The 21,729-nt window shown below is 37.8% G+C and overlaps 1 protein-coding gene across 4 annotated transcripts; it reads right to left on the minus strand.

Annotated features, from left to right (window-relative positions):
• Window positions 1–2,839: 2,839 nt before the first annotated feature.
• On the minus strand, window positions 2,840–21,206 carry LOC112693209 (probable chitinase 10). Of its 4 annotated transcripts, none has more exons than XM_025568182.1 (38): window positions 19,781–20,146; window positions 19,554–19,674; window positions 14,842–15,022; window positions 14,403–14,494; window positions 14,163–14,327; window positions 13,901–14,089; window positions 13,558–13,835; window positions 13,169–13,474; window positions 12,980–13,106; window positions 12,793–12,846; window positions 12,537–12,719; window positions 12,318–12,447; window positions 12,118–12,259; window positions 11,816–12,043; window positions 11,519–11,717; window positions 11,337–11,449; window positions 11,017–11,239; window positions 10,285–10,746; window positions 10,051–10,211; window positions 9,721–9,925; window positions 9,490–9,626; window positions 9,044–9,407; window positions 8,803–8,982; window positions 8,524–8,735; window positions 8,308–8,443; window positions 8,093–8,235; window positions 7,784–7,969; window positions 7,576–7,701; window positions 7,365–7,500; window positions 6,563–6,809; window positions 6,089–6,222; window positions 5,792–6,003; window positions 5,040–5,175; window positions 4,809–4,951; window positions 4,457–4,642; window positions 4,182–4,375; window positions 3,676–3,964; window positions 2,840–3,508 (listed from the first exon to the last, which is right to left on the minus strand). In XM_025568182.1, the coding sequence occupies exons 2-38, from the start codon at window positions 19,597–19,599 to the stop codon at window positions 3,422–3,424; spliced, it is 6,732 nt and encodes a 2,243-aa protein (XP_025423967.1). In that variant the 5' UTR covers window positions 19,600–19,674; window positions 19,781–20,146; the 3' UTR covers window positions 2,840–3,421. The 4 variants fall into 4 exon arrangements, with proteins under 4 accessions (XP_025423967.1, XP_025423966.1, XP_025423968.1 ...); XM_025568181.1 differs by having other exon boundaries at window positions 3,416–3,508; window positions 19,554–19,671; XM_025568183.1 differs by lacking the exons at window positions 19,554–19,674; window positions 19,781–20,146 and adding an exon at window positions 21,108–21,206 and having other exon boundaries at window positions 3,416–3,508.
• Window positions 21,207–21,729: the final 523 nt, after the last annotated feature.

Raw genomic sequence — 21,729 nt, forward strand, 5'->3', positions numbered from 1 at the left:
AAAAGTGGAAACCGTGCTTCGGTCTCGATACGGTTTACATAACCGTCGACGGTACGACGTTCCCGTCCGCGATTTATCGAAAGAGTAAAACGAAACGTTCTTCCTCTCCGAACACTGCGCGTTCTTGAGTTCAATCCGACCCAGAGGCTAAAATATATCATTTCTCGTACTGCACACTCAAGGATTTTGTCGCACTCCCCTTTCAAACGTTAACAGTAATGAATAACACAGTTAAAACGGTTGGTATTTTAGATTTTGCTGATGATACATCTTGGAATTTTAAAAAATATTTAAGATAATTTAATTAAAAAATTTAAAACCCAAAAACAAATACCATATTATAGAGAATAGAACACACATTTTAATTTCGTACTACACACTTAACATTTCGTATTACACAATGTGTGTCGTACTGCGCACAATTTTTGTCCCTGATCCGACCTCAATTTGTAACGTGCGATAACCATGAACTTGCATCACGGTCGTCACCACCGCGATCCGCACGGCATAAAAACGAGGATTAGGATTGGCTCAACTCACTGTTATTATTTCTTGTATCGCGTAGTCACTCGCGTTAAATATTTACAACGGCATGGCTATGCAAAACGCGACGCGTTAAACCATTCACTGCGTACGATATCTATAGTATTACTATATAGCAGTCGATTGTTGCACAATATTCGTTAAATCCTGTATGCTGTCTTGGAATTGCCTGTCCAACATCTTATTATCAAATCACTGACATAACCATAAATGGTGATTAACGCGTACAATCGAAGCAACGTAGACAGTTTTATTTTTATAACTATAAACATTAATCAAACGATTCCGTTATAAATACTGACTGTATTTTCAATTTTTTTCACATTACAGCTAACACGGGAAAACTTGCGGTGACTTACGGTACGTGAATAATATCCCTGTAAGAGTGAAAATAGATGTATGGCAAATTACTTTGATTACGATGGAATAACGACGGTAACTTACATAACACGTAGGTCTACTTGTACAGTCTATTGATTTTCTCCGAATATACAAGTAATAATAATAATTAGTCAAAGTTAAAATGTGCACATAAAAATCAATTCGTTATTAGGCGTGGTTTAATACATTAAAACGTTATTTCATCGTTTAGCTGATAAGCTAATGTACGTAGGTTAAACGTGCATGTAATAATCTTCGGTGATATGAATGATAATAACGTGATTAATTTGCGTTCTGATATTATCTATGTATACGTTAATCTAGAAGAGCATTGTTTTGACGGTTCTCCTCGGTTCTATATCATATAATAGAATCTATAACCCAATACCTTATGCTACTACTATATAGGTATATATAGTAATCAGATTAACATTTAAAATAACAATTATTACAATTATTATTTTCTTCAATTTTTAATAAATATTTTATCAGCATTAATAATTAATAAATTATGAAATAAGATTTTTAATGATTGAGTTTACACATTATACATCTTATACAGCAAAGTCAATAAGCACAGATATAAAAACATAATGAATAACATGAAATTGTAAAAATATTAAAAATTGTATTTTATTATATTTTGTGAGCCCCGTGAATAATCGACCCCAGTTACTGTTTGCCCGATGGTTGTCGGCCCAATATTGTGATACCATTAAATATACATCTGCAGCTGTTAGATATTATTCTAGTTGTGATTATAATATTAGTTTATCATGCTGCAGTAGTTTTTATTAGGTAATTAAAAACTAAGCAATAGGCTATTTATTTTTAACCAATCAATCACTTGATCTTTCACTATAAAAGCTGCCATGAAATTTGATTAGAAAATTAATTAATTTAAAAAAAATGTATTTATCTCGTATCCTGACAGCTATTATAACTTATATTAACCAAAATAAAATATTAATGAAAATATTGCTTACTCTGCTAATTGGTTATAGTTTAATATTAGTAACAATAATGCTAATATTAACAACGCAATACTGAAAAGTATTCACCTATAATTATTTGAAACTATCTCGAGAAATATTGCACAACGGACGGAGTTATCATGTTATAATTATTACATACGAACACGTAATAAAGGTAATAAAAGCTTATTATTGAAACAAGAAAATAATCTATTTTAATAAACACAAAAAAAATGCAATTTTTTTTCAGCATAATTTCGGAGGTTTTATTTTAATTTTTTTTTTTTTTCTAACAAGTACTATTATTATATTTATTTTTTTGTGGAAAATGATCGAGAATTATAATTTACTAGAAGATTTTTCAACGTGTCGCTTTGTTAGATTATGTTATTTGGTTGAAATAATCTGTACACGGCTGAAAATGCATTTATGTTAGCAGTTTTGTATAATAATTTGCCTATAACCAAAAAAGTGCAGGTAACTTCCAGTGTAACTGGAATTCCAATAAAAAATCATTTTTCACGTCAGCGCGTCTACGAGTTGTGTAAATTATATGATGAGCACATAATATGTGTTATTCCTATATATAACATATCGAGCGTGGACATAAAAGTGTATTCGTAGCAATTAGAGATAGCTCAACTATAATGTTTCCACAAAAAAAAGCTTGTACTTTATACCCTATCAATAACGGACATCTATTTACAACGGAAGATTTCAAAAACACCCACCGACTGTCCATCTATCGATTGGGATGTCAACGGAAAAAAATTAAAGTAAAAAATTATTAAACTGGACGATTTTTTACAGTTAAAGAAGGAAAAATTCGTTTGGAATAACATTTTTGAACGCTTGTTCTTAGGTTGTAGTTTTTACGAAAACTCGGTGTGCAACAAATGTTTGCAGTTTAAATAGTAGTATATTACAGTATTACATACAAAAAATAATATTAATTATAATATAATATCACTATACGTATTAAGGAATAAAAATAGTATATTAGAACACAGTACATGCGATGCGTTTAATCGTTGCGGACCGATCGAGGTCTAAATAAAACGAAAATACATAATAATAATAATTATTTTGATATAACATCACGATACGTGTAAAGGTTAGGTAGGGGTTTCGTTAGAGCGATTTCGCGCAACATAACCTAACTACGGATAATAATTATTGATTTTGATTATAATCGTATACCTTTCAACGGCAATAATATATATAAATAATATTAATAATTCGAAATATTTACAACGGTTAGCCTTCGGTCGGAAATGTTGGCGAAAAGACCGACGGAACCGTATCAGCCGACACCGTGTGGCGCGTGATAACCTTCAGGATCATTTGGATCCGACGAAACGATCAGAGCTGAAGTGGACGGCGGAGTGGAAATACGATACACGGATGATATTGGTGGTGATAGGGTGGGGGGGGTTGAGATAGGTGGACATGACGTTAACGCGGGTTGAAGATTTTGACTACCGGGTCGGCATGGTGCTGCGTGTGGGTCGTTCTGGGCGAAGTCAATGTAACAGAAGTCGGCTGCGAGACGACGATCGGCGGTTCGCGGTGCAGTTAACGTTTTCTGGCCAATCGCACAACATGTTCACCTGCAAAAAATAACGTCGGTAGGTATGTACGTACACGAACACGGTGCCCCGGTTCCTTGTTTCCCTTTTTGCTTGCCGGAGGAATGTATAAATGTCCTATATGTCCTATGTATCCTAAACTCATCCTCGTGCTACGAGGATGGTGCCATTTCCCCCGCGATAATTACCTTGTTGAAGTGCAGCATAGACGGGCAAGACTGTTCGCGCAACACGCCGAACTCGCATATCACGTACTTGTGGCAATCCTTCGCGTGACCCTTCAACAACGGTTCGACGCACCGGTCGTCGCCCCGGCCCCCTTCCTCCGCGTACCCTACGTCGCCGCTGTCGATCACCACCCCGTCCAGATCGTTCCGCTCCTGGTCCAGGTAACAGTCCGGTCCCGGACCTGGCAGTCGACCCAGCACCCGATTGATGGTTTTGAGCAACGGATACGTTTCGCATCCGCACACGTTTCTGTACAACACAAACACCAAACCGCAGTCAATACCGAACGCACATTATGATAATCATCATCTGTCGTATAACTGTCGGTATACTCAGTACAATAAGTGGCTGTTATAATTTATAATATTATGTTTATGACTTATAAACATGTATCTACAGTAGCTTGAGGTCCGCGAAAAACGTTGGTGGTCTACAGAAGCTTAGCCTTCGCATTCGTTATACTCACTTGAAATCGTCCAAGTCCAGTGCCCATATCATTGCACCACCGAGATCATTCCGCACGACAAATTCCGATTTGAATCTTATCATGTCCTGGTCGTCGAAGGACACCCATTGGTTACCCTTGTAAGCATATGGGCCCATCCTGCCCAGCGGGTCCTGGACCAGTTGCCAGTTCTGCGTTAATACTTTGTGACAGATCTGAGAATATCGTATACGTAATTTATTTAATAAATGGAGTTGGATTTCGGCGAACATTATAACTTATTCATTTTTTCGTACTTCGTAGTAGGATAAGAACCCTCTGGACCGGGTCGCGTCTCCCGCTTCTCCGCCTCCGTAAGTCGGTGCGTTCAGATCGTTGTTCTGACTGGAAGCCAAAGAGAACGATTGGCCGTACATGGGCATGCCCATTATGAGCTTTCGAGGGTCTGCACCTTGGCTCACCCAGTAGTATAACGTGAAATTCTAAAAAAGCCATTTCGATTTATTTCATCAACAATCGAAGAGAGCGTAGTCACACGTGAAACAATATAAATCAATAACGATTATAGAAATGATAATGATAATAATAATAATACTAACAATGATACGTGATAATAACAATAATAAAAATAATTAAACGATTGATTACCGCGTTGTAAGTCATGTCGTAATCGTCAGGATGAGAGTACATGGGTGCTACGTGTCCAGTTCTTTTGTCCCATTGTCCGTGGTAGTCGTACGCCATTACGGATATCCAATCCAATGTCTTGGACAGCAGCGGCACGTTGTAACCTAATCTCGGAGAACAAAACGAATCGAACCGTTATCGTACGTTGATTGTTGTAGCAAGAATTTTTAATAATTATTATCGTTTGCGCACCTGCGTCAATAACAACTTTGTTGGGTGACACGGCCGCCGACAGAAGGAAGCCTTCTTTGTCGAACGCTTCTCGAAGTTCCAACAACAAATCCGAGAACCCTCTTTTGTCGCTCTTCGGGCCTCGTTTGCAGTCCACCTGGTCCAAAATAAAACCGTAAATGATCGTTACGGTAAATCGACGGTAGAATGTCCTAATGTTAGGGTTTAAAGTGAGAGAAAAAACAAGGGACACCATGATCTATATACCGTTCCGAGAGCCTTATGTAGTATTCCATACCACTACTGATTAATTGTATGTAATTTATAACGTATAATTAATATTTAATATGAGTTATTGTTTGTACAATATTGTTTCCTAGAAATATCGATTATGGTCGACCGCCGATAAGTAATAGTCGATAATTTTTTTTATTAATTTTTACTAAAAGTATTTACAATCTATATATAATATTAATACAATGATTAAATTATGCTTGATAGAATGGAATATCCAGTGACATCACTTCAACTTTTAAAATTCAAATATTAAGGTTAATTATTTAATAAGACTTTTGGCCAATTTAAATTATGTTTTTATTTTGACTAAACGGTTGAGCGTTCCACTGAAATTTTCGAAGAAACACTAAAAGAGACGCTTTGGTATGCTTTATGAGTGGTAAAAGAACCGAGTGCTTTTGTTTCGTCCCCCTCCTCCATTTAACACCGTACTGAAAACGACGGTAAATTATAAAAATATACTTCACGTGTCGTACCTGCCAGCACTTCGGATACTCCCAGTCGAAATCGAGTCCGTCGAAATCGTTTTGTTTCAGATAACCGATCACGTGGTCCACGAACTTGCTCCTGGCCGACGGGTCGTTGACCAGCTCGCTGTACTTGCTGCCGGCCGAATCATTCCATCCTCCGATAGCCAACAGTACCTTGACGCCAAATCTTTTGAGCTCGGTGACTTTCCGGTAGAAAACTAAGTGAACAACAACGAAAACATAAAATTTTAAAGTAACATACTGTTGCGAACTAAACACCATCGCCGTGGGCATGAAACGTACAGTTGTCGAAATCCGCCCACGTGTCATGCGCCCTGATGATCAGTTCGTCGTTGTCCAGCACCGCGAACCCATAAATGATATGAGTACACAACGACGGATCGATATCGCCAGGTAAGTATTTTCCGCCGCTATGTCTGCAAAAACAAAATAAAATAAAAAAAAGCAATCGACAAGTGTAAATGAACCAATATCATCCCGAACGCATGAACCATTGTACGGCGCTGTGATTATACCTTAATCTCCGTCAGCCCAGAATCTCGAAATTGAAATATCGACATTTATATATTATATATAAAAATTTAGTTACCGATTTGTTACATAGTTTGGTACTTGAATTTTGTAATATTAAAAATGTTACCGTCGAAGAAGTGTTGGGAGTGCTGGTGAGCTGACGGGACTGACCGTCTTAATTCGCATGCGGACATATTTTGATATCGAAACGATATAGCGTTTTCTTATATTATTATTACGAACCTGTACCACGCCCAGTTGGTGAAGTAACAAACGACTTTAAAGTACTCCGTGTTCTGAGGTCTTGGAGTGGTGGTGGTTGACGTAGTGCTTGTAGTAGTGATGGTAGTCGTCGTTGTCGGTTTCGTGTACAAGGGTTTTGTCGGTCTCGTCGGTATTAACGTGGTCGACGATATTTCAGTCGTCGAAGGTTTCGTCGTCGTCGTCGGTTTATTGGTGATCGGTGCCATAGGTGTTGTGTTGAGATCACCTGCAAATGAGCACAAAGTTATACAGCTAACACATATCGATGACAATCAAACGGTCAATAGTTATTGTTTCGTTCAAAATATCATATTATAACAACGTTAATTAACGTTTCGGGACGCAAAATCACAGCCGTCTATCAATGTTTATTTTAAGCTTTACGTTCCGGGTGAAGGGTATCATAAATGTTCGGGGTCCATAATAATGCGGTTTTTTAACCAATTTTATTATTATTTATTAGTTCATAAAATTTCAAAAAAATTACTCTGTACATAATTTATATTCTAATCTTAACTACTCGGAGTGTTTGTGAAATGCTTTTTACCAGCGGGTTAGCGGGTGCCATTGCTGATGATAGTCAATGAGCTCTATAGAGGATAAACGGAATTCCTCTTTTGGCTTAAGTGATGTAAGTGAAAAGCAAAATGTGTGTTAGCGTGCGCGCGTATGTACGTATAATTTATGCACAAACAAGTGGTAAAAATGTCCGAAAATAATATCTGATTTTGGTATAGGTGTGCCAAATGGTGCCACCTCGTCGGTTTCCACGAGCTCTTACCATATTTCTGACCCAACGTTTCCGTGATAGCGCCGAGCAGCGGATAGTTGCCTTGGCCGCACACATTCCGGAAATCATCCAAATCTAAAGCCCACACCATCGCGCCTCCTAAATTCATCGACTTCACGTACTCCGCCTGAAACGCACGTTTTTATGTACATGGTACTCATATGACCGTGAATCGATCAAATACTATATGTTCACTACCGACCTTTCGTTTCACCGTTTCGACGTCGTCGAATCCTACCCACTGGTTACCGCTGTACGCGTACGGGCCCATGCGGTATCCCGGGTCTTGAACAACGGTCCATTGTTCGGTGGCAAGCTTACGACAGATCTGTGCGCACACAAAAAATAATCAAATAATAAATAATTAAGTCCATGCCCTGGAAACTGCGTAGCGTTCAAAGGTGACCGACCTCGTAGTAAGCGATAAATCCGGCCGACCTGGTGAATTTCCCAGCTTCTCCCGGACCGGATGCCGGTGCGTTCAGACCGTGCACCTTGGGATTGGACAGCGTAAACGACTGGCCGTACAACGGCACGCCGAGGACGATTTTTCTACTGTTCGCCCCTTTCTCAATCCAATAGTGGACAGTGGAGTTCTTTTAAATTAAAAAAAATAAATATATATATATGATAGCTATATCATATGAGTAGGTTCAAAATGTATATAACATTTACGTAACACGAAAAACGCGACGTGCCTGCAATACTGTTTCGCTTACCAAATTGAAGTACGGGATATCGTCCTCGGGATGATAATAAGACGGTGCAACGTGACCGGTTTTCTTGTCCCATTGACCGTGGTAATCGTAAGCCATGACACCGATCCAATCTAAATATTGGTTTAGTATTGGTACGTCGTAACCTGAAATAATAATAATTGTGATGCGAAATGAAACGGATTGAAAAAATGTTGAAAAAATTAAATTGTACTCACCCGAATCGATAACGACTTTACTGGGAGAAACCGCTGCAGATAATAAGTACCCATGGGGCTTAAACGCTTGTTTTAACTCCATTACAAAATTGGAGAAAGCGTTTTTGTCGGAGTCCGGTCCTTGGTTACAGTTGGTCTAAACATAACGTCGATTAGTTATAATACGAGTACATTCTTGTAAGCAATTATTGTCTCAATGAAACTAGTATTCTGTACCTGCCAACATTTCGGGTATTCCCAGTCGAGATCGAGACCCTCGAAACCGTATTTGTCCATGAAATTGAGTACGTTATAGATAAACTTCTTGCGGCTTGAACGATTGTTGACTAAACGACTATATTTATCACCTGCCGAATCGTTCCAACCCCCTAGTCCAATGGATACCTTAACACCACGTCGCTTGAGCGCTACTACTCGTTCGTAGAAACCTGCACAAGGTTCATCGTTAAACATGTTATTACTTGAACCCCGGTTCGCTTTAAATCTCTCACGTACCATTATCGACGTCTGCCCACGAGTCGAACACTCTTATTACGAGATCTGTGTAATCCAGAGTTGCGAAACCGTACACTACGTGAGTACAGAGATTCGGATCCGTGTCTTCTGGGAAAAACTTACCGGGCGATGGCCGGTACCATGCCCAGTTGGTGAAATAACACACGACTTTGTATTGTCCTAGAAATAACGAATATTATTGTAGTACGTCGTTGAATTTGAAGTTAAAGTTAATGGTCACCTGTCAGATGATAATTTGATTGCGTCGTGGGTAAAGTTGCAGCCGTCGTAGTAGTAGGTTTCCATGCCCACGGATCTTCCGTGGTAGGTTTCGTAGTCGTAGGTTTCCATGTCCACGAATTTTCTTCAGAGGTGAATTCCGTAGAAGTAGTAGTAGTTGTGGTGGTAGGCTTCGGAGTCGTGGGTTTGGTGGCTGTTGGTCTCCAAGTTGTAGGTTTCGAAGTTGTCGGTCTCATAGTGGTCTGCTGGGTACTTGTTGGTTGTTCGGGTGACGACGGATACCCTGGCTCTTCGGTCGGATAAGTGTTGATTTCTTGAGATGGCCGACATCCGGAACTCAATGGCCAATCGCATAGCTTGAGCCTCTATTATAGAAATTCGATATAATGTAATATGGTAAAAAATCACTATAATGTAATATAATGTTGTATTTAGTTTAAATCTTACGTTGTTCCAATAAAGACCGGCAGGACAAGAGTTAACCTTAAACTTTCCCCACAAACATTGTAAATATTTATTGCAGTCGCTCGAGTGCGATGCAAATTCACCCTCTTGACATTCGATCGAAGATTTGATGGCTAGATCTATAATACGAAATTATTTCGCATTAGTTCGTCAAACGTTACATTCTTCACATTCTAAACATATTATCATGGTAATCATATTTTGTTTACGAACTAGTAAAGGTAAATATGCTATTCGAGCGTCCATAGTTGCAGTACACGTTGTACTTCCAGTCACACATTTTCTTTTGATCATTCCAAGCCAATCCAGATGCACAAAATTGTCTTACGAAATAACCGTGACTACACATAAAGTAAGACGTACAGTCGCCAATGGCTGCGACTAGTTCGCCTTCGATACATTTTCTATACTTCGATGTCTTTAAAAAAAAAAAAAAAAAAAAAAAACAAATAAAATACGATCAACGATTATTAGTTGTTATAATATTTAATATAATTTATTTCTAGTGAAATTTAAGAATCGGTCTTTTATCGTACGACTTACTGTTGTTGTCGGCCGCCATGATGTAGTCATTGGTCGGATCGTCGTCGTCGTCGTTGTCGTCGTTGGTCGCCACGTGTTGACCGGTCTGACTGTGGTTGGCCTAGATGTGGTCGCAGGCGCTTTCGTTGTTGTCGAAGTTGTTTCGGAAATTTCAGCGTTAGCTAAATGAAAATCAAATTTTTAGTCTTCACACATACTACAATGCATTACTATCTCAACTTCAATCACACTCACTGGACTCGTTGCAGTCGACGTTTCTTGACATATCACATTTGTTGATGTTTCTATTCCACAACGATCCTTTTTTACACGAATACTTTCTGTACCGCCCATTTTTACATTGGTAGTAGTTTTGACAATTCTCTTTGGAAGCTTGGAACATCCCTGGTTTACATGATTGTTGTAGTTCCGGCCTTTGGGTATGGTACTCGGACCACCAAGGGCGGTTCACAGGTGGCTTGTGAGACGTCATCGGTTGTTCGTTTTCATTTTCAAACTCAGCATTTGATTCGGTGGTAGTCGTGGTCGATGTTGTGGTTTTCTTCGGAGGCGCTTTAGTTGTCGTCGTACTCGCGGTTGTGGTCGGAGGTCTGGTCTGAGGATTTGTGACGATTACTGTAGTTGGTCTAGTAGGTTTCGCAGTTGATGTCGTTGTTGTTGGTGCTGTTGAAGACGGAGATTGTTCTTCCCAAGAACCTACAATTCAAGTAAACGTGTGTTATTCAAAAAGTAATCATAATTCTTGTTTTGTTTCACGTGACAAAAATAGTTAGATTATTGATTTAAGTTTGAAAAATAGTTTCTTTTTAATTCAATATTCAATCTTTTATTCAAATTTTTAATTAAATAATACGAGTAAAACAATTGATTATTTTGTGTGTATTTTTTTTTTTTTTGTTCTTTATCAACATTCTTTTTCTTTATCAACATAATTATTGTATAAAAAAAACTATTTTTAAAACGAACCTTGTCCTTCTTCGGTAGTGGTCGGTATCTGAAAAGCTGGTGTTGTTGGATAATTCGGTTTATTGCACACGGAATTCGATGATTTTATTGGAATCCTTTTGAACACTTCATTCACTTTGGTCAACAGCGGATATGATCCTTTGCAACACATATTGTTAAAGTCATCCAAATCGATCGTCCAAACCATCGCTCCACCGAGTTCTTGCTTCACTATGTACTCGGACTGCAACGAAAACATAAAAAAAAATTCAAATTCTGGTTTTAGATCGTTTCGGTCGAACATTTACGCTCGTACACGGGAATAATGCCGTATGATATACCTTCAATTTAATCGATATCTCGTCGTCGTAACCCACCCACTGGTTTCCATTATAAGCGTACGGATCGAAGCCGCTCTTTTTGTCCCTTGACACTTGCCAGTTCTCGTTCAAAACTATGTAATACAAATATGTGTTAGTAGAAATCATCGCGCGTTTTACAACGTCATTGTGTATTGTCGCACCTCTGTTACAAATCTCGTAGTACGCCAACATGCCGGGCTGTTGCGTGTACTCGCCGGGATATCCCGATCCCTTGACCGGATCGCCGAGTCCGTGTTCCGAGTTCGACGACAACGTGAACGTCTGACCGTAGAACGGTAGACCCAATACGATTTTCGATGGATCCGCGCCCAACTTCTGTATTAACCTTACGGTCGAGTCCTGGAAAACAAGCATTCGAACATTACGCAATAACCGTTATCGTACACCGTCGACCACGCTTCACGTGTGTTTTCCATTCGTGGTCCGTCGTCGCATACCATGTTGTACGTGGGAAATTCGTCGCCTTCCTTGTAGTACGCCGGACTCACGTGTCCTGTGACGTTCTCCCAAGATCCGTGGTAATCGTACGTCATCACCGACATGAAGTCCAAGTGCTCGCTTAGACTGGGGAAGTCGTAAGCTTCTTTGATGATCTCTTCGTAACCCGATATTGCGGCCGACAACTCGAACGGCGGCTCTTGTTTGTTGAACTCGGATTTCAGCTCCTAAAATTATAACATTCAGAACTCGGTCGAGTACGCACAAATGTCGCGCGCTACATGAACCGCAATGGCCGTACTTGTATTAGCTTAACGAAGTTTGCTTTGTCCGAAGACGGTCCTTGGGAGCAATCGGCTTGCCAGCATACCGGGTAATTCCAGTCCAGGTGCAGCCCGTTAAAGTTGTATTTTCTCAAAAACCCTACGGCAGAGCTGACGAAACTGCAATAAAAGTCGAATATTATTTCGATTCCGCGTATCACGTTGCACCAACACTTACTTTCTCCTCGAAACACCACTGCTGATTAGTTTGGAATACTTGTCGCCGGCCGAGTCCGTCCACCCGCCCATTGAAATCATAACTTTTATGTCCCCGGATTTCGAATTTGACACCAATCTTTCGTAAAATTCTGTATAGATTTTAAACGTTTTATTTACAATGTTTTAGTTAGTATTTTTATATTATTATAATATACTCATTAATTATTATTATTATTACTGTTCTCAAAGTCTTCCCATTCATTTCCCGACGTCAATGTCAGATCGTTGGGGTCCAATGAAGCAAATGCATAGACCACATGTGTGCACAGATTTCTATCGATATACTCCGGCGCGAATTTGCCTTGGTCGTACCGATACCACGACCAACTGGCGAAATAGCATACGACTTTCTTGTTTAGATCTATTAGACAATTAATTATTCAATAAAACGCATTTTAGTACCGATCGAACAGTTAAAACACAAATATAAGTACCATATTTTGATGGAACTTCACGTACATCGTTTGACGCAGAATTCTTTCTGTTTGCTTTGAAAATGAAATAAAAAATAAATAACAAATTAAACAAAATTTTAAGTGAATTCTTTGATTTTGATTTAAGTAGGTTAATATTGTTGTGTACTTGCGGTACACGCTAATGTGTTAGTGATTTAAACCTTACCGGCACTGACGTATGTTTTCACTGCAGTTACCAGTGGCCAAGGTGTACCACAAAGTCCATTAAAATCGTCCGAATCCAATGACCATAACATTATTCCACCCAACGCCATTTTTTCCATATACACAAGCTAAATCACAATTATAATTATATACATTTGAATGTAATCTGAAGTGCTTAAATTATATTTACTTTTCTCGTTAAACTGTTGTGGTTTTCATAACTGATCCATTGATCTTTCCTAACGGCGAACGGTGAACCAGATTTGTCCGAATACTGTTTCCAGTCGTCCTGTTTAGTGCGATCGCATACTTCGTAGTACGAAAGAAACCCGGAAGTTTTCGTCCATCTGCCAGCGTATCCGTTGCCGAGCACTCGTGAACCAGGTTGGAACTCTTTTGGGTCAGCCAACTTGAAACTTCTTCCGAACAAAGCCACACCGAGTATTATCTGACTAGGATCAGCACCCTTGTGCAACCAGAGTTTTACCATATGATCCTTGAGATTGAGAACATTGTATTGCATCATGAAGGTATAAATCGGTTTTAAAAATATTCTCAATATAAATGTATTATAATTACCACGTTGCGATACTTGGACGACGGGTCCCTATCTACAGCACTGTAAAGCGGAGAGTGATGACTAATTATTTGGTCGTTGTCTTGACGGAAATCAAAGCTCTTAAGAATAATAAAATCTAAGTTCATGACGATCCTCTTGGTATCGTACTTTCGAGACGTTTGATCGAAAGGCGGCACGATTAACGACAACGACCATCCCCTCGTCTTCAGTACGCTGGCTAACTCTTCGATTAACAATGGGAACTCCTCTTTAGTGTTATCGTCATCGCCGAACTCGTCTGGAATAACAACAACCGTGAAATCATATACTACCTATATGTTCATGAAAATAATAGAATTTTACTATAATTCGATGGTGTAACATCGGACAAAACTAATCCGTCGAAACCGTTAGTTTTCAACACGTTCGAAGCAGAAATTATGAAGTCTCTTCTCGAGAACGACAAGCTTTCGGGGAAAATTTCGTTCACTAACAACAGTACTTTTATCGAAGGGTTCTTTTTCTTCAAACGGCCAACCGAAGCGAACGTGCCTGGAAAATAAAACGATTACGAACTCGTTAACACACTACTCCGTGAATACTATATGTATATCGGATTATATACCATTAGTTTGACTAGAATACCAGTTGTTAGCAATAATATCGAAATTCGTATCCGCAGAGTTAAAAAGTACATGGGTACAAGAAGACAATACGATCTGTTCCAGTGTTTGAGGAATTTTATTTTTATGGTACTGTGTGGAGTCGATATGGCAGAAAACGTTAGCACCTGGAAATATATACGGAGCATATTACGATAAAGTCACGGAGTACAAATCACACTTGGGAATATTTTAATCATTACTTTCAGACTCAAGTCTATATTTTGCTGGTGATGGATCTTTTTTCGAAGGAAGTTTTTCAACAGCATCACGAACAGGAATGTGAATTTGATACCTGGAAACATGTGTGATATTTTATTAAAACTTCATCGACGACTGCTCAAGAACGTTTAAATATTTTAGTCATGGAGTATTCAAGTGTTAAATTGATTATTTACTACATTATGCATATTTAAATTAGCAGATATACTTATATCTATAGTTAAATTGAATATTCATTATTTTTTCTACGCAAGCGATCAAGTCGAATTTGTATTAGGTTCGTTGAACACGCGAGTGACGTTCACGACACACGCCAGTTACGAAGAAATAAAAACGCGTATTATATAAAAAAAATTAATAAATAAACACATTTAACAATAGAATATACATATTACACTATTGTTATTTTTATTGTATTACCTTTCGAATTGAAGAGGTACGCGTTCAACAGCTGCTCTGGTCGTCAAGAAATTCAAATCTCTGTTGTGTTGATGATAATAATGTTGATCGAACGGTTCGTCATCGTCGTCTATGCGCGACAAACCTCGTGATGGAATAAACAAAAGGATAACGGTAAACAAAACACCGATAATCCTCATGGCTGGAAATATTTCAAATAATCGTCGCTGCAGCACGTACTCGTTATAATATAATAATATGTGCATCTTTACGAACACAACGCATCACTTTGCGCGTCACTTTTCAGATTTTTACCGTAACACAAACAAAGTATAATAATAATAATAATAATATTTTTTGACATGCGTTTGGGAAAACCCGATATCGAGAAGAAAAAAATTAATGATCGTACACGTATATTATTTACGTACGTGTGTATATAGTGTGATACTGTGTACCAAAAAAAAAAAAAAAAAAAATTAAAAAAATATCTTTTTTTTATAGACAAAAAACAGCAATAACACATTAGTGACGGTCTTATTGTTTAAATATTCGTGCTGAGCATACGTAAATACGTTGACCCACAGAATTAAGGATTATTCGATTCTTCTGTAGAAAAAGTGGTTTCACGACCCTCACGAACTCCTCTCGTGTCACAAATCGGGTTCCATTAGAGTTAGTACCTACGCAATGTTACGTTTTACAACGCGCTCGTGCGATGCGAGATATTCGCATAATACACATATGCTACTATACCAGTCCGAAATATTGAGCAATCAAATTTTTTTCACCCCAAATAAACGACTCGACCGTTAGCACGATCATCTCGTTCCATTAATAATTCGACTTGTCGCAATAATAAAGATGAGTAGTTTTTTTTCGGTCATTATTACAACAAACTTTAAAATAATACGACGCACGGTGGCGACCGATTTTACTCTCGACGACGTTTTGATGGCGATATATACGATTTTTTTTTTTTTTTTGTTGTACACCGGAGCTGCTTGTAGTCTGTTCTCAAGGTCGTGACTATAAATAGTGTATATATATACCGTCATTACATAAAATATATTTATCGTTGATCGTTTTTATTTGTATATTTTTTTCAGTTCATTTCAACCGTCGTCTTCAGCAAATACCTCATTTAGTTGTGTAGCAGTGGTAGTCTGTCAACGCTCAATCCCATCATCTACTTACATGTACACACGCAGACGATGTGTGTATACGATATGACATTTTTCAGACACGCACATAACATGTAACGAATGCTGTGCGGAGACGTTTACATTAATTACGGCCCGTAAACAGACAAATAACTGGTCGATGGCTACGAGAGGTCAAGTGCGCGACAAAGCTGAGACTTATGCGGTGTATACAATTATACACCGGCAAATATTATACAGGTTGTTTATTTCTATTTACGCCAAACGGCGATTTACGGGGGAACACTACGTGAAACGTACATAAAATTAGATACATTGATAACAAAAAGAAAAAAGATAATAAAATATTGATAACAGAGCAGAAAGCAAATATTATGATCACTAAAAAGTTACTTAAAAGTTATGTGAACTGAATGGCGTTATTGGCATTACGGTAGATACGGTGTAACGGATGGTTGTGACCAAAAGTGGTGGTGTGAGTAGGAATAAGGAAAAGTGCATGATGCTTTGCAGGATAGATCGGGACACGGAAATTAATAGAAGAAAGGAGGTCTGGGCATGTATATTAACATATCCAGTGGCGTCGCGAGGGTACGGTGAACTATACTCACATCAGGGCCGCGATTTGCAAAGGGGCGCAAAATAGTGCAAAAATCGTATTTTTATTCAACCTTGGAAATTAAATTTTTACATTCAATTTTTTGAAATGTGTAAATTATTTTTAATTTTACACACTATGTAAGAATTGAATGATGAAATTATGAAAATAGCGGAATGAAATTTTTATGGGAAATCTTATATTATTCTTAAATTATCGATGAATTGACCAGTCTTAAAACGAGGGATGCAAATTTTTAAAGTTTAAAATGTACACACTGTAATAATAACAAGTAAATATGAATTGTATTCTTAAAAAAATTGGTAAATTAAAGTTTCAACAAAAATATCATCACATCAAATGTTTAATTGGTAAGTTTGCCAGTGGCGCTAGCGAATCTTCCTTCGTCACTGTACTTACCTATTAAACCCATAACCTATTGGCCATTGCCTGTGCATGATACGAAAACTTTACTACATCGCGTGGGACTCGGGGGCGAGTTTCGTAATTATCTTGTGCCATGGACTCGTCCACATTAATTACAGCGCACGGCGATTTGTTGACCGAATCTACATGTACTGGGTGATCAGGATTCCATGTGACATCGGTCACGAAAAAAGTATCGGTTCTCGTTATTGATGTAACGAACATTTTACCACTTTAACACGCCCTTGAAAGTAAAAGGTTATAACTCGTTATTGGTTTTAAATCTTTCAAACTTTTAATTTTAAAACTTGAACTTCGTAAACCTTTCTGTATTCTATGTGATCCGAAGAGATCGCCATCAGAAGAAATTCCGATCACCCGGTATATACACGATCGCACAAAGAAATCGCGGGCCCCCACGTATCTATTATATATTAAAATAAATCGCGTATCTTGCTTCGTAACTGGATCGGATGTGCCGTTGATTACGTGCCCACGGGGCGAAGCAATAACCAACAACGCGGTAATACAATGGTAATGGCGGGATACTGTACGTCGTCGTTCGTCGGACGGGCGCACATAACTACTATATGCGCAAAACAATCGGAACTCGATGATATATACCGAACGTGTGTTCGACGATCTCTTTTAAGTGTGTCATAATATTACACGTTATACGAGAACAATATATCGAATAATATGATGTGCTTATAATAATGTATTTGTATAAGCCATACGGTGATTATTGTTGTACCGCAGTAGCGGGGAAGGAGAAAAAAAATTAAAAATATAGAAATTAAAAAGAGGTTCCACGCCTATGAAATATCATCGCATCGAGTTCTTACAACCGATTTATCGCGTTTCGTTAATGCATTCGATTACTTTACTATTTTATTTTAACGATGATACGCGACGCGACAACAATTATTTTCGTTTCAAAACCTAGCAACGAGAGAAAAAATAAAAATACCGATACGTGCGTCCGAATTTCCGGTCCGCTAGCGCGTCAGAATAAAAATAAACAAAACTGTATGCACCATGCAGGTGTATAATTCCTGCATTACTCGCCTTGTTTTTTATCAATATTGAAAAGAATAACCGAATTCGATTTCATCGAAAACCAATTCATGATAAAACAAAATAATTCGAAATTGTTTTCTTTAATAAGAGTTCAAGTTATCAACTGTAACATGTTATCGTGAACTGTTTACTTAAAAAAAACTAAATCACCTGTTAAGAAAATGAAAAAATTAAAGACTTATGATTATATATTGTGTAGAAAACACGTCAGTATACTATAATTCGAAACTCAATTATTTCCAAGAGTTATCGTATTAGTCATCGGTTACAAACGAGTTATTATTCTATTGAACCATAAACGTAAATTGTTATTTCCATCACGCAAACAAACAAAGCTCTTAATTTAAATTAGAAAAAAATCGAAATAAAACGATTGAATTTTAATCTAATTAAATATCATTTAAAATATATTACATGAATATCAGAAATATTCCCTAATATTAGATTAATATTTATAATTATCATGTTAATATAAACGGTAGTTACTCATGCGAGACACCAGAAAAAATATTTCTATTAATTCGAAACCTTTGTATTTAATTGACAATTTAAGAGCCCAAGTTAATTACTACGACTACTCAACTGTTAAGTTTGAGGAAAATACCCTAACATGAAAATGATATATTTTAATTATATTTTAAATCCTCTTCTATGATAGATCCCAGTTTATTAGCAGATAGTATACTAAACTAATGGAGTTATCAAAAAGCATATTAATAATCTGAGGCTAATAATTTAATTAATACAATAATAATATTGCAATTTAAAAATGTAATAAAAAGTAAAATTACTTTCAAGTTAATTTTAAATTATTTATGAACTATATGCTACAAAAGTTATATAAATGATAATCCTTCTTCCATTTTAAAAGAGAATTTTTGGAAAATATAATATAATACAATTTAATTGTAAAGACAGCAGTATAAAATAATAAATGACAGAAATTGCAAAGAAGTTTAAAAAGTAGATTTTTATAATTATGTTATATTTATAATACTTTCATCATAAATTACTTGTTATGTTAATTTCCTTTTGTTATAATCCCACAAAAAAAAAAAAAGAATGAGGTGTTAAAAAGCTTAATGTGTTTTAATACTATTTAGAAACTAAAGAATAAAATACGAAGACACTGAGTAGACAAATAACGAGTATTGAAAAAAATGTTGATTTTCAGGATCGCGATACCTTTAAATTTTTACGTTTATCCAACAGTATCATCGATTGCTTAACTGCAAAACATCACAGTAAAAAAACGAGAAAACATGATAAGGTGTTAAAAATGCGTAACTTATTCGAGACAAAATGAGTGTTCCGAAAAAAAATCGCAAAGACATTAAGATGACAACTGACAAAAATAGCGGGGTAAAAAAAAATTTCTACTACTCCTCTGGATCAAATGCGGTATCCATTTAAATTATAAGGAAAAAAAATTACTTGACAGCATAAAATAAAAACGTGTTACTTACGTTTCGGCGAGATCGCATAGAATGCGTCATCGTCACGGCGAGACATGTGTTTTACAAAACTGAGATTATTATAATATATTAATTATTATAATCGCGATCGAAAACACTACCGTCAAGACTGCTGAAATGAATTCAATATCGAGAAGATTAAACACGCATATACGCGATATTATGACGATGATTGTATTTCTACATTTAAATTATATTATTATAATATATACACATACCGCGGGCGTTCCGGACCGGAGTAAACAAAATTATTTGACGAGCTGCCGCTGGAGCCTTGAATGAGCCGCGCGGTTGCTCGTCGACGACGACGTGATGGCGTACATAACACGTAAATAATGATTATTGTACTTTACATATTGGTATTTGTATTGGATTATTGTAATTTATCGATTGTTATTGTTGAACTGTTACAAAATATTTCGAACGGTAAACAAACTACGACGAGCTACGGTTATAGTATTAGCACGGTTGTCGCATCTAACGGACGAAATAAAGCAAAGGTTGTTAAAAAAAATATTGAACTCAGAAGAAGAAATCGATTTTTAAACGTTTTCTAAGCGAAGACGACGACGATGACCGCGTCCTGCCCATGATATACTAATATAATAACTCAATAGCCTCACGCGCGCGCGTTTTTCGATCCTCAGTTGCTAACGTTTTAATTTTTTTTTTTTTTTATTAATTTTGGAAGTCACGTCGCGTGCCGTTCGTCAACGTCGCGTCATCATTATTAATGTAATAGTATATCGACGTAGTCATAAAACTACAATAATTCAAATACAAACAATAATAATAATAATAATAATATTATTAGTAATGTAATAACAGACGAAAGTTGACACGTCATATATATATGTTTATATGAAAAATGATTTATTTTAATATCTTTACCATGCGGGGCAGAGAAAAGCACGATTGCGAGTATATTTAGGTGACAAAGGCTTGAACGAAAATGTCCTCGTGTTGGCACGGTGTTGCTCAGGATTTTATACAGTACTCCGCGATGATTTCGCTAAATTCGATGGAAGTCTGTCGTCGCGCGTTACCGTTTCAAAGATATCAGTCACTCCGATCAGTAAAAGAGGTAAAAATGAATTGGAAAATAAAATGCATGCTCAACCGGAGGATAGAAGTTACTGAAAAATGTCAACAGTATCCGACGCATCATTTTTAAACGATTACTTTTTACAATCGTTTTCCAAACTTATACAGCCCGGGAGGGCCAATTTTTGAAATCGTGCGATCAGTTTTCGCTTGCGATAAAAGTAATAAACATTATCGACTGTGATTAACTGTTGTCGAACACGGTAATATGTAAACGGGTACACGGCGTGGTGCCTGTCATGTATTCCGCACGTGCAACGAGAACGGACGAAAACGAAAAATTGGGAAAAGCTAGGGCGAAAAAAAAGTCCCTGCTTCGGACGTTGGGGGATCCCAGGATCGGCGGAGGGTAAAATCGAACAAACAGGACGCTGGTGTCGGCGCTTTTCGATTGTCTTCGCTCCGAACTTATAACAAATAGGACGATGTTTTCGTACGTACCTGAAGCGTTGAAGATCGTTCGGCGGCTGTGTGTCGACGTCAGCGGCGGGTGTGCTGCAGGTGCTGAGCGTGCGAAGCGTGTGCGGTGGACGACGCGGACCGCGGTTGAATGACGGCGAGTCCCCGACGGTCGCGGCCATGTCTCTTCTCCACCCCGTGACGGGTGTGCGCGTGCGCGCGTCCGGGGGGAGCGCCGTTAACCGGTTCAAGGTCGTCCGGGAAGGGTGGCCGGCGACGGCGCTATCGGAGCTCACGGATTGTGCCGCCGACGCGCCGCGTCAGTGTCGGAAAACCGGTGACATTTTCCGTGAGCACATAACTGGCGTGTACGTGGACGATCGGTAAGAATATCGAACTGAATCGTCAAGACTCTATTACAACCGAATAAACGCGTATGAAACGGTCATTGTTATTTCGCGTAATACGACTTGCTACGAATAGTATTTTTAATTGGTAATCGCGATCAATATACTGCAGTAAACTGCAGGTAGCCGAGAGCAAAATTAAACGTGTTATGAAAATCATGGTTTCTTATCTTGTGCGAATAGTTATCTCTATAGAATAATATACAATATAGATGCCTGTAACTAGACATTTCTGCACTTGATACTCTAAAGGTTCC

Source organism: Sipha flava, unplaced genomic scaffold (genome assembly GCF_003268045.1).
Source record: "Sipha flava isolate LNK unplaced genomic scaffold, YSA_version1 81_pilon_pilon, whole genome shotgun sequence".
In the NCBI taxonomy this organism is placed as follows: domain Eukaryota; kingdom Metazoa; phylum Arthropoda; class Insecta; order Hemiptera; family Aphididae; genus Sipha; species Sipha flava.

Excerpts from the sequence above, each read along its gene's own strand:
- LOC112693209 (XM_025568182.1), bottom strand. The coding sequence starts at position 19,599 with ATGTCTCGCCGTGACGATGACGCATTCTATGCGATCTCGCCGAAAC. Across the intron at positions 15,023-19,553 it reads CTATGCGATCTCGCCGAAAC|CCATGAGGATTATCGGTGTT; the intron begins GTAAGTAACACG and ends AAATATTTCCAG. Across the intron at positions 8,736-8,802 it reads GTGGGCAGACGTCGATAATG|GTTTCTACGAACGAGTAGTA; the intron begins GTACGTGAGAGA and ends AACCTTGTGCAG.